The 13,246-nt window shown below is 41.9% G+C and overlaps 1 protein-coding gene across 1 annotated transcript; it reads left to right on the top strand.

Moving 5' to 3' along the window:
- Positions 1 to 4,215: 4,215 nt before the first annotated feature.
- LOC111652794 (metalloreductase STEAP4) lies at positions 4,216 to 12,248 on the top strand. The gene is made up of 10 exons (XM_023403166.2): positions 4,216 to 4,812; positions 5,257 to 5,364; positions 5,458 to 5,528; positions 5,646 to 5,733; positions 6,655 to 6,933; positions 7,050 to 7,144; positions 7,254 to 7,364; positions 9,181 to 9,223; positions 9,417 to 9,581; positions 11,359 to 12,248. The coding sequence occupies exons 1-10, from the start codon at positions 4,612 to 4,614 to the stop codon at positions 11,614 to 11,616; spliced, it is 1,419 nt and encodes a 472-aa protein (XP_023258934.1). The 5' UTR covers positions 4,216 to 4,611; the 3' UTR covers positions 11,617 to 12,248.
- Positions 12,249 to 13,246: the final 998 nt, after the last annotated feature.

Here is a 13,246-nt window from a genome sequence, read left to right as displayed (position 1 = left end):
ATGGCTCCGTTTGCAACTAGTGCCACTACTGTTACTGGTGCTGCTGCGCTCCTGCATTTCATCAACGACTGGTGCTTGACCCACACATAGGAGGTTTCATGGGACGGATATTCCTCAAGGGGGCTTTAAGGTGGCTAATGTAATGGTCATATGGTAGCTGACACAGAAGATCCTACATAATGTAGCTGATATACACACTCTGTATCTAATGTGGCTTTTGGATTTGAAAGTCACATTATTTGAACCGCTTTTAAAACCCCTGAAAACTTAAAATCATAGTATTTCTCCAAAGAATTAAATATCTATGATGATAATGATAAAAATAATTAAAAAAAAACAGTTATAAACTGATGTCCTAACTGAGCCCTGCCCACTTCAAACCACAGGAAAAAAATAAATATAGAAATGTGTCATGGGAAATACCCAGATCATATAACCAGATTCCATCACTCATATAAAGAAGCTGAGAAAATACATTTTTAGGGCCTTTAAAATGTATCTTTGCAGAGAGTTATGAGTTCAGAGCCTTGCCTCATATCATCTGTGTGATATGTGCATACACTGTGAGAGAAGACTGACATTCAGCAAAAATAGCCCAAAATCATTATTACTCAGCATGAAAACAAACACAGTATTTCAAACATTTTACTTCAATTTTGAATCGTACAATAGTTTATGTTGTTTAAGGGTGCTGCACACCCACACAGGTGTTTTCATTGACACTGTTTTATAAGGCCTCTTGCCAGGTTTAATTTGGATAGTGTTATGCAGGGAATGACATGGTGTCACCAAACTATATTTGCTAATAAGAATGATAACAAGGTAAACTGTCCTGCCCTCAATCAGCTGTACATGCCCACACAGCCTTGAGAAGAGGTCTAATCAGGCAACATAAGTACAAACACCCGCCTGGATGGATGATGAGTGTATAGTGGGTTTAAAGCTGTATTTTTTTTCTGTGGACCAAGTATCCAGAATCTGTAATATGGCATACATGAGTGTTACCAGAGGACTACTGCTCACTCATTCAGTCACATTTTATAACCACTGTGATTAAGACCCGTATAAAGCTGAGACCATGTCCTGATTCTGCTCTGCATTGTAAGAGACAGAAAGAGAGACAGGATGGTGTGTGTGGGCCTGAGAAAGAAGTGAAGTGAGAGAATGCGTGTGTGTGTGCGTGTGGGTGCGTGCGTGTGGAGTGAAGTGTGTTACAAGGTAAGATTGGATCTGACCCATTAACTTTACAGGCCACTCATTGAGCACCAGAGCAGCAGGGGTCAGTAGGGAGATTTCACTGTAAATCTCTACAACGATCACAATGATAGACCAGAGAGAGAGAGAGAGGCACAGCTTGCAACTCAGCCCCTGACTCTGTCCAAAGTTTCACTAAGGATATCATCTGCTGCCAACCAGCCAGGTGGACTTTATTTTCTTCTGTTACTCATTTAAACACTCTACAAAATAGGGGGCTTTGACAGCTCAGCCGTTTTGTGAGAAAATGATGAGAGTATATGTGTGTTGTTTTTCAGGCCGCCCCTCTCATGTTTCTGCCTTAAGAAAAGCTGTTTTTAGATGTGGCCTTTCTGCGGCTGTGTCGGGTCATGGCCTGCAACCCAAAACGCAACCTCAAAAAGATAGCTCAAGGGGCTCATATGAGGACACTCTGCGCCTTAAGGAATACACAAACAGCAGATGTGTTGTGCAGAGGAGGTGAAGCGAGAAGAGGGAAAAGTCGCTGTACCAAACATCGGCCTCAGACCAGGATGCTTCTCGCTCTTCTTTTTTGCCCTGCGGCACGGCAGCTCCTCGGCTTGGTCACACCTCAGATCCAACTACCTCTACCCGCCAAACCCCTGCGGTACTGTACAGCCATTATCTAACACACCCATCCCCTCTCTATACCATCTCTCTTTCTTTTTGACATCAAATCACACTCTGCAACAAATCTTCCCACTGTAGATTATTAATAATTCACCCCCCAATGACCATGCTCTCCACTGAATAATTGCTCCAGTTATTCATGTATCTGATAATCCATTACCTGGGGAGCATCTGCTCTGATAACCCAATCACTGTAGAAAACCCACATCACCTTTTCCCTCCTTCTCCTCAGCTCTCTAAGGTCTAAGTTCCACCATGATCACAATTACACGTATATTCATTTATTAGAGCTGCTTTAAAAATAGCACAGAGCAAACACTGCGTCCAAACCTCGAGAAGTGCAACTTAAAATCAATCATTTTGATTATATAGTACAATGATCTAGAAAGCAGGATGCCTCATTTCATGCACCAGAATTCATTAGCATAGACTTGTGGCTCTAATGCACCCTGCATTATGCTTAGACAGTCAGATATTGCGAAGTGGAAAGCCAATCATGGTAATGGCGGTAGCCTGGGAATACTGGACAGTCCAATCATCACCCTCGCCTGAGAGTGCCTTTTTCTAGACTTGACATTTGATATGTGATTGCTGCTTCCATTCACTTTTGTTTTGATCATCAGCCCGCCCACTCTTTTTCGAGGCAGGATTGTTTGCTGTGTAGCTCACAAGTACTTGACTGCAGAGCTTCTGCTCAGTGAGGTTGAGCTCTGTTCTTCAGTGCCCGAGCTGTTACTGTTTGATCTCTGAGCTTGGCTCCAGAGGGCAAGGAACTCTGGGTCAGTTATTACTGATCACTCGATATATGGAAAAAACAAGACTACCACAGTGGATATATAACTCTGACCTGCTAGATTTACATTAAACTTGAACACTTTTTTCTATCAGTCTTTCTTTTATTTGTTTTTCTTCTTATTACTGTTGCAAAAACCCATGATTTTTCTTTGTTTATCAAGCCTGACCCCCCCATCCAATCAGCACCACTCTTCTTTAGGCGTTAAGTTCTTGTGGGAGGAAGAGTAAGCGAGTAATTGTTTACCAAACAGCAGATTAATTGCTGTTAAGGTCTCAGGCTAATTACTTCCCAAGAAACCAGATCAGCGACAAATTTCATTACATTATCTTGTGTATATGTGTGTGTGCTAGTAAAATACAGATATATTTGTGTCACATGTAGACACACACACACGCACACACACAGACACACACTCACACTCACACAAACTGGCCACTTAGTGAAGCAGCAGAGCAGAGGGAGTAATTACAGTGTAGGACAGGTCACCATGCCTGTGGTTCACCTCAACCCTGAACACTGGAGCTATTCTGGACCTCTGGGAAAATAAGAGGGGCTGCACTCAAAGGCCAACTTTAGTTACGAGGCTAAGAACATTAATTACTCACAGGGCAGCACAAGAGTGTAGATTAGACTGTAATTGGTGGGTTTGCCTGCAAACTCCATGAATCAGCAAGTGCCTATATACTGACCACCACATCAGTGACTGATTATAAGGATTGTGTTCTTTCAATCCAAGTGCATGGGAAATCACCCCCTGCTAATAAAAGTGTGTGTGTTTTTGTTTTGCACACAAGACAAAGTAATTATGCTCTTGGTAGGGCATGTGAATTTTATGGTCATATTAACAGATGGTGTAGGGAAAGAGAGGAGGGGGTTGAGTGAACTCACGGTATGCATTGTGTTTGCATACCGTGACCTAGACTTGGTCCAGATAGTGTGTTTGTAAAGAGCTCAGTGTTACCACTCCACAGCAGTGATGAGTGAACTATCAGCTAATCTTGTTCTTGTCTGAACTTTCAAAGTTTTACTCTGCACTGAATCTAGGACACTAGTATAAAAGTTAACTTTGTTTTCACCTCTTTGGTTTCATTCTGTGTAAATGCCTAAACCTGTATAATGATCTTGTCTTTGAGCAGCTGACATTAGTTAAGCTACAATTAAAAAATCTGTCTCACACTGCCAGTCAGAGAGAGCTCACTGGGGGTTTATAGATGTGTATTGCCTGTACGTCCTGAAATTGACTGGGACTTTCACTTACTGCCTCACTCTGTGCGTGTTGCTTAATGTGTGTCTACATAGCCATAATTTGGTAAAATCAGAATACCACAGTACTTTTTGGCGTACTATAATGAATTACAGCATTGTTTTCCAGCGTTGCATAATCAGAACGACGAACTGCTGGTTTCCCAGAAGAAGGCCATACTTGAAACATTGCCACAGTATTTCCCAGCCCAACACAAATGCACACAGGCGTAGACAGGCACAGTTTGTACAGAGGAAAACATAACCACTCACTGACACTCATGCCAGCACAGACACACTCACACCTTTGGCTGTGGAGTTTCCCAGTGTAGACAGACTTCACCCTGAGCCCATCCTAAAATAGGAGGGGATGGGCCAAAACAAAAACTGACTCCAGACCGACAAAATCTGTCAGTCCAGAGAGTAATGAGTTAGAAGAACAGAGCCTTGGACTTGAAGGGATAGACAGTTGATTTCCTGACACATTTTCGAGAAGCACCCAGGAGAACTGTGACTTTGAAGACTATTATTTTGTTACATCTACCTCGAATCTGGACATATTACTCAGTCATATTTCAGTACAGCTGTCTAGCATTGACAGAAAACCTGGTGGAGTGTTTTGTTCTTTCAAAACCACAGGCGATATCAGCACTGTTTGTGTCAGACTGTCGGCTGAAAGACTGAGCAGCATGTCAGAGGAGGTGAAGCCAGAGAGCGTGTCGCTCTGTCCTCTAGGCACAGCAGCTGCCCCGGAGCCAGAGCTGCTGTGTATTTTTGGGACGGGGGACTTGGGGCGCTCTCTGGGCCAGCGTCTGCTCCAGTCGGGCTACAGAGTGGTATATGGCAGCCGCAGACCTCACAGCTGTGGCCCCTTGCCTCAGGGAACTCAGGTACAACATATTGCATGACATCTTCTCAAACTCTGGAATTCACCCTTTCTTTTTATTATTGAGGATTGTTGTCGTTATAACAGCTGATACTTCAGAAACCGTGTTGCATGATGGCTTAGAACCAACTCAAATATCTGTACTGATAAAGGTTAAAGTGCGTAGTCTGTTTTGGGGGGAAAAAAACAAACTGTTCTTATCAGACTTTGAAAGCTGACTGAGCTAAACAAGGTCACTGATAATATGTGTGTGCACGTGTGTCTGCAGATGTTGCTGTGCGTTGTTTGTGTGCTACATTCCGAAGTGTTTTGTTTTCATATTTCATGCAATATGTGCTTAAACTAGTAACACACATGTCTGAAAATGCTGAGCCAGTTTTTACTGAGTTTGTTTCCATGTGTAATGGCCACACATGGTAATAGTGCTGTGTTTGTGTGTGTTGTGCAGGTGATGAGCCATGCAGAAGCAGCCCAGTCAGCCAGTCTGGTGTTTATTTGTATTCACAGAGAGAACTATGACTTCCTGGAGACACTTGCACCTCAACTCATGGGGAAGGTACCTTGTTGCACAGTCAGATGCTTTTGTGTAACATAGCAGTTGATTAATTTCGAATGTTTCATCCACTCCGCTGATTTCATTGATCGGAAGGTGCTGGTGGACGTCAGCAACAACCTCAAGAAGAATCTATATCCTGAGGCCAATGCCGAGTATCTGCAAAGGTAAGAGGAAACTAGGCAATAATGTAATTACCTAATTCAGACAAGTTATGGACCATGTGGTTTGAATCATCACCAGTTGGTGGAACATGAAGCAAACGTTTGTTGTTTGTTGTCCAGGCTGATCCCTGGAGCTCATGTGGTGAAAGCTTTTAACACTTTGTCGGCTTGGGCCCTGCAGAATGGACCCTCAGATGCCAACAGACAGGTACTGAATATGTCTGTTTCTGATGCCGCTGTTTCCAAACCCCTTACATATTGAGAATAAGATTCGTTTAAAATGATTGATACATGTTCCAAATTGGGTCTTCTTTTGCTATGTAGGAATGCACCTTTTTTTTTCCTGGTTGGTACAGATCTCATTTTGAAATTAAACTAGTCACTTCTGCTTGTCAGATTCTTCCTCCAATGCAAAACTACAAGGATTTGACAGTTATCCAATGTGTTCACACAGTGGGGTGTTGACCAACAAGTTAAAAATAATAGTCTCTTTCAGAAAGGAAAACATTTCAGTCCAAATTATATTATTAACTCATTTGAAGTTTTGATCAAACCAAATCCAAGTAAAATAAGCCAAATCGGAGGAGTCAGCCTTGTGTCTTTGCTGTGAGTGCCATCTCTGATGTATCCTTGAATCAATTAACTCCACAATCTCTCTTAGATCTGAGCTTCTCTTCACATGCTTTGCTCTCTCACTCTGTACTGCAAAGCTGCAGCATATGTGGGTTTTTCTGTTTCATTTTGATCTGGTTGTGCAATCCCAGAGGACAGTAAAACCACACAGGAGTGTGTGTGTGTGTGTCTATGTGTTTGTGTGTGTGTTGTGGAGGGAGTATGTTTATGTATCGGAGTGTGTTGGTGTATTTGGAGCACCATCAGCAACATTACATATGTTTACTTAGTGTTGTTAGTTTTTTACCTGCTTTCTTTGACTAAATTTAGCGTTTCATACAGGAAGCCACAGTATCTCCACGTAATTTTAGGTTCAGTCCTCTGGAGTCAAAACCATCCTTTCATCATTGTGTGTACAAATGCATAATCATAATTGCATAAATATAAAATAATGAAGACACATACTCCTCAGGCGTTCTTGAGTTCTTTAAAAGCTATGGATGTTTTCATCCACCAGGTGTACCTGTGTGGAAACAGTGCTGAGGCAAAGCAGGCAGTAGCGGAGACATCCACCAAACTGGGCTTCACTGTTCTGGACAGGGGGTCTTTGTCTGCAGCCAGAGAACTGGAGGACTTCCCCCTGCAGCTGTTCCCAGAGTGGAGGCTGCCACTACGTCTGGCCTTTGGTCTCACCGTCGTCCTCTTCATTTATGTGGTCATTAGAGATGTCATCTACGCGTATGTTGTACAGGGGAAAGACATCTCCTTCAGAATCATGGTGTCCTTGGCCAACAGGGTACAATTAAGATCATTTGTTCCTCTTTGAAAGGCAGCCTCCAGGTGTGTTCTGGAGAAATCTGGTGCATGTTATCCTCACAATAATCTCTCCTGTGCTTATTCTTCATCATTCAGGTGTTTCCCGTTGTGTCGCTCATCATGTTGTCTCTGTGTTACCTGCCTGGTGTCATAGCTGGTTTCCTTCAGCTCTACAGAGGAACAAAATACAGGTCAGACATCAAAACAAGATGGATTGTTATTTAGTTCCTGCACACGGGTACACTATTTACAATATATTTTATATGTTGTATAATACAAATCAAAGTATGTTTGTTGCAGGCGTTTCCCTGACTGGCTAGATCGCTGGATGCTGTGCAGGAAACAGCTGGGACTGCTAGCACTTGCCTTTGCCTTTCTACATGTGCTCTACACCCTCATCATCCCCATAAGGTGTGTAACAGGTGCACACATTGTGATACAACTTTTATCTGGAATCTCCCATTAAAGCTTTGTTGCTTTCAACCAGACCAAATAATGACAGCTTTGAACATGGAAGCAATCGCATCTGTAACTTACACTACTGCCAGTTGCCAGATTATTATCTCCACCTAGCTAAAACTAATGCAGTAATTAGTTATTAATTTAAACTAGATATTTAAATACAGTTAATAACAGCCCTACAATAAATCCTGCTTTAATGAATTTTTAGTTTGTGTTTGAACTGTTCGAGAGAGGTGTTGTTTCAACTGTATGTACATTCTGGATGCTGCAGTTTCTGCTGCTGTTGAATTGTTTTATGCTTTTTATTACGTTATATATTATGTATTATATAATCCTACTCCGATCAGTAACACTCTTCTAACACCAGAATAGGCGGGAAATGAGGGAGGACCCGCTGTCCAAGATATGTGGGAGAGAGAGGCACATTGTGCATATACTGACAGGGTACAAGACTGCACTTACCCAGGGGAGTTACAGATAGGGTCACAACAATTTCCTAAGAGCACTTGCTGACATCTTGGAGCAGGATTGACAGAAAAGGCATCAGACCCACGTGAGAGCAGCTCCATCCACCCAGTTCATCAGGGAGGTCATATGGTCTCAGGAGGGGATGAGAATCATCCTGATTGAACTGATGTTCCCGTGGGAAGATGGTTGCAAAGAGGCCTTGGAGAGGAAGACCACCAAGTACCAGGACCTGGTCCAACAATCCAGGGACAAAGGGAGGAAAGCCGGGACATTTCCAGTTGGGTTTCCTGGCACAGTCTGTGTGGAAGATGCTCTCAAGTTTGGGAATAGCGGGAAGGGAGAGGAAGACGGCTTCTTGCAGGTTGGGGGAGGCAGCGGAAAGAGCCCCTTCTTGACTGTGGAACATGTGGGAGGAGTTGAGCTGGAAGCCAGGAGAAGATGGGCAGCGACTGGCCATCCTGCTGGCTTACCAACTGGGGGACTCTGCTTTAAGGTTAAAACATCACAGGAAAGTTGGATGCCACCTGACAATATCTTTTAATGGATGACAGCTTCAGTCATAAGAAAGTGACGAAAGGTGTTAGCATCTAGATGTATCTAACATTACCTGAGAGGTATTTCTAAAATATATTCTACTCCATTTATTAGTATAAATGGGGGCTGTTGTATTGGACTCCATTCGTTTTAGCTAGGCGTAACTATAAAGCATAATAATACTAGGTGTTAACAGCATGTGCAACCAGAAGATTCAAAGAATTAGCCCTCAGATTCTTAGGAACACCTAAATAAACTTAAAGGGACTTTATTGTGCTGATGGTAAGACAGAAAGAAGGTAGCTAGCTAGGTGGTTGCTATTTTTTGGATGGATTTTGACCGGCAGTCACTAAGAATGAGCATGAATGGTCACTCTTGACCTTGGAGTTGTTTGATGAAACATCTTCATGCAAGATAGACTTATCAGCTTTTATTCAGAGTTCTCAACTGCATCTCACACTCCTCCTTACCAGATAGAAGTTGTTCAGTTGTCATGGAGATAACATGAATGAAGTGTGGAACAAGAGTAACAGGATAACAGGATGTTCACAGTGGGCCTTGGACATTTGCCAGGACATTAATTGGTGGGTAATGTGGTGTTGCTAGGAAGACTGAAGGTGGTTGCTATGGTGATTTAGGGTGGTAAAGGACTAAACTATTGCAGGGTTGATAGGATGTCCATAGTGTTCATAGCCATCTCAAAGGTAGGTCTAACTTTTCCTGATGATTTTTCTCTAAAAAATCTTGCCATTTTCATCCCCAGATATTATGTGAGATACAAAATTGGTGAAAGTACCATCTCAAAGGTAAGGCAGCTACATACCTAGAAAAAATGGTTGATACATTAAAATCTTTGTGTTTGCATAAAAAAAAAAAAAAAAAAAACTTGCTTATTCATATGAAATCAAAAAGCCATGGTTTTGAATAATAGTTATCTGTTTCTATCAGTACAGAGATGGTTAATCAACATCTCTCTCCTTTGTGCACTGTCACTTTAAGATGAGGGAGAACCGTACATCAGTGTTTGACACCACCACCGCCTGGCGTAGTGACTCTTACTATGCAATGGGGATTCTGGGATTTGGCGTGTATCTCCTGTTGGGAATAACCTCTCTACCCTCTGTCAGCAATGCTCTCAGCTGGAGAGAGTTCAACTTCATACAGGTGGGAACTGGCATGTGTGTCTGAATCATATGATATGTTGGTATCTGGATGTCTGAACTTTAGTGTGTAACACACTTTCACAGTGACACTTTGTGGACACAGAATTTGGCTGAATCCCTGCATCCTGTTTACATGGTGAAACATTGGTGGCCACAACTGGAGGAATGAGACTGTGGAATTTTTTATAACAGTTTCCAAGGCAATCTGTCCAACAGATTTTCCCTCAGCGCATGCTGGTGTCGGCTCGTGTGTGTTTTCCAGGAATTATTAAATGATAATAAGCTGGTAAAAGGCGTAATATTTACTGAACAGAGATGTTCTGCTGTTATCTTTGTTTGCTGCCTTCATTTGAATTCAGGCTCGAGCTTGTAGAGATGGATTTGAGTAGTTGCCATTTCCTTTTTTCATGTTCAGCCAATCAGGAGAAAGTGGGCTTTTAAAGAGGCCTCTTAAGGAGGCCTGAGCTAATATTACCTGTTTCTCAAATGAGGGGCTGCATAACACACTGTTTTGAATAAATATTGACTTTTTTGAACTCTGAATCATACAAAGCTTCTCTTGTGGAGTCCCAGAAAGAATAATATAGAGCTGGAAATGAGTAAAACAGGTCTGCTTTAGCCACAAAAGGAAACTGAATGTCACACAAGCGCATTTCCAGTCATTTTAGTACCATTTCTATGATATTTCATGGTGAAATGAATACAAACAAACTCATTGGGAAATTTAATTTGAGACAGTTGATTATCTCACCTCTTCACTGTGGCCTTGAAAAGCTGCAAATGACAACCATTGATTGATGATTCAGTTAACACAGAGACACATGCTCACAATATTAAATAGGTTCACTTGGTATCCAGCTACAATGTGCCTGCTGGAGATATTTTAAAGTGCGTTATGAAATTTGAAATAGTGTACTTCCGCTATTGCACATGTTTATGCTCTAGGCTGCTGAGGCTCAGTTAGTGTGGAAAGTTACAGAGAGGCTGCTGGACCTTTAAGGAATGTGGATACTGGCAGAAAAACTGTTTTCTGCGATTTTCACATCATGTCCATTAGCCAAGATTCAACCTATGACAGATGAGGACGATTCTGTGCTCCAGCCTAGATGGAATGTAGTCACATGGGCCTGATTGCTGTTCCCAACTCCCTATTGGAGGTAATCTGTTGAAAGGGTGTTAGTGATATCTCATTCCCTTGCTAAATCTTCCACTGTGATTGTTTTCACTGAGCAGACTCAAATGTTTACCTTTTTTCACACTTTGACCAATCAAAAATGAAATCGGACTCACCACAGGGAACAAACTCATTCATAAATGTAACTGGGTCATGTCAAGCTCATTTTCTCATTCCACACCCCTCCCCTTTACTCCAGCCCAAATTAGAGCAGTGCTTTAAATGTTAAGTTATTCATCAAATGTAGTTTGAGGGGCATACATTATCCTTGGCCACAGTCTTTAGGTTTTGTTCATGTGTATGGAGTGGATCTATGGGTCAGTGAATGTGTAAGTCTGTATGTTTGTGTATGTGTAAGCACATTCTCTATCTACTGTAGCTGAATTGTCTCTATCTATGCACACAAGGTAGATGAGTGTGTTGGAGTATGTGTACATGTGTAGGTCAAAAACTTCTCTTTAAAGGCCATTCTATCACATTTCATCTTACTGAGCCTTTCACATTATAATAATGTGTTTTCAGTGAAAGTGAAACTTGTGAATCTGTGAATGCACACACACTGAGTATAAAGTTATATTTCTTAACTAATTATTCTCCCTTCCAGTCGAAGCTGGGCTACCTCACATTGTTCCTCTGTACCTTTCACACCTACCTGTACGGCTGGAGCAAGTTCCTTTATCCCTCTTCCTACAAATGGTACACTCCTCCGGCCTACATGCTCAGTCTGGTGTTGCCTTCTGCAGTGATGGTGCTCAAGCTGCTGCTCCTCCTGCCCTGCGTGGACCGCACCCTCACCCGCATTCGACAGGGCTGGGAGAGGACTGATCCAGAGGATGTCAGCAAGAAGTTGCTGCTAACATAGGGCTATTACAATAACAGACACAAAAACATTGGTATTCACAGAAAACAGACTCAAAGACAATCCTTGAGATTTATAAGCTCCGTCATCTGGTAACCTCACTTCCTTGTTTTGGATGCCTTCGGTCCAAGACTATAGGCTACAGTTGTTCTGCTCTCCATTGTAAACACATTCCACAGAGAAAAATCATTCAGTCTCTTTATGTAATCATGTTGGAATTGTTCCATTTTGTAAACATAGCATATAATACAACAGCACTGTATAGGTTTTCTTGAGTTACACAAATACCCTGGACCTGCATTGAGAATCATAGATGCATGTTAAAACTGCTATGCTGCATTTCCGGCAGCTGCCCTTCTCTGTTGTAAGCTCATGTCTTTTTCTCCTCTAGAGTTTCATAATTGCACTATACACATGTACAGTCAGTACTGTTACAGACTCTGACTCAGAGACGGGCAACTTTGTTGTATTTCCTTATAATCAGCAGCGACCATTTGACAGATTTGTATATCTTTGACTTTCTCAACAACCTTGAGCTACTGTATATGGTGGCTAATGTTTATTGGACAAACTTCATATATTTTTCTGCTACTTTGTGTAAAATGCTATTCAAAGTAAACTTCATTTTGACTGAACAGCATTGTCTTATCTCTCTTTCTCCATGCCATTTATATATATCTCATCCTGTCTGGAAGCTCAGTCAAACTCAGAGTTTTTCCCTGCTGAGTTGAGTGTGCTCTGTCTAGTCGTCTCGGTCTGATCCCTCTCCAGGGTTCATCCCCCCGGCTGATCTGATGCCGTTCTCCAGGAAACATTCACTCTGAGCTATGGGCTTCTCCCTCAGTCACCACTGGGTCTCATCACATCAGTGGAGAGAGGAGCGTGCAGACTCCTCCATCACAGAAGTCTTCTGCAGAAAGGATGAAATATTCGGTTGTGACAGTACAGATAGGCCCCTGATGTTGCGCTGCAGCAAGTCAATTTTGCAAATCATGAAGGGAGTGAAGAAAGCATAGAACTCAGATAAGTGTTAGTTGTTAGCGACACATGATCAAGCATTAATCTATAAACGTTGACAAGGAGGCACACACACAGTAGGTTGTCACATGCATGGATGCATTCAAAACACAGGGCACACAGACACACCTGTAGGCAAGGAAGGAGGAAGGAAGATGAGTTTCACAGTCAACTGAAATATTAATAATCTCAAGAACAATTGTGCTACATTTGGTAAATCAGACTACTAGCTGCTGAATTGTGAAACCTTGTATGATTCCTTGTATGGAATCGTACAGTGTTATGACAAGTCTTATAGGTTAGGGTTGTGTGTATAGATTTGTGGTAAGAAATGATGTCAGACATGAGGATAATGATGTGCGACCATATAGCATAATGTATATGCTATTTTAATGTGAAGCCTCATTTTGCTTTTATCATAACTAAAAATTTATTTGTTTTCTTTTAGGACATACATTTGCTGAGCGTGACACAACTAAAAACAGAGGGCAGGGATTATTTGCAGAAGAAAATGATCTACATATTAACCTGTGCAAAATCAAAAGATAGTGGACAAAACAATAAGCAAACTAAAGAGCTAAGTGGGATATAAAAAATAGTTTTGTTAACAATATTC

This window comes from Seriola lalandi, unplaced genomic scaffold (genome assembly GCF_002814215.2).
Source record: "Seriola lalandi dorsalis isolate HSWRI2012SDOR001 ecotype SW California unplaced genomic scaffold, Sedor1 jcf7180002054062, whole genome shotgun sequence".
In the NCBI taxonomy this organism is placed as follows: domain Eukaryota; kingdom Metazoa; phylum Chordata; class Actinopteri; order Carangiformes; family Carangidae; genus Seriola; species Seriola lalandi.
The sequence above is the reverse complement of the archived record's forward strand: the minus strand, read 5'-3'. Positions and strand labels throughout refer to the sequence as shown.

What these genes read in the sequence shown, in the direction of transcription:
- LOC111652794 (XM_023403166.2), top strand. Translation starts at nt 4,612, where the DNA reads ATGTCAGAGGAGGTGAAGCCAGAGAGCGTGTCGCTCTGTCCTCTAGGC. An exon ending in CCTCAGATGCCAACAGACAG is followed by an intron (nt 5,734 to 6,654) that starts GTACTGAATATG and finishes TTCATCCACCAG; the next exon opens with GTGTACCTGTGTGGAAACAG. An exon ending in ACCCTCATCATCCCCATAAG is followed by an intron (nt 7,365 to 9,180) that starts GTGTGTAACAGG and finishes TTTCATCCCCAG; the next exon opens with ATATTATGTGAGATACAAAA.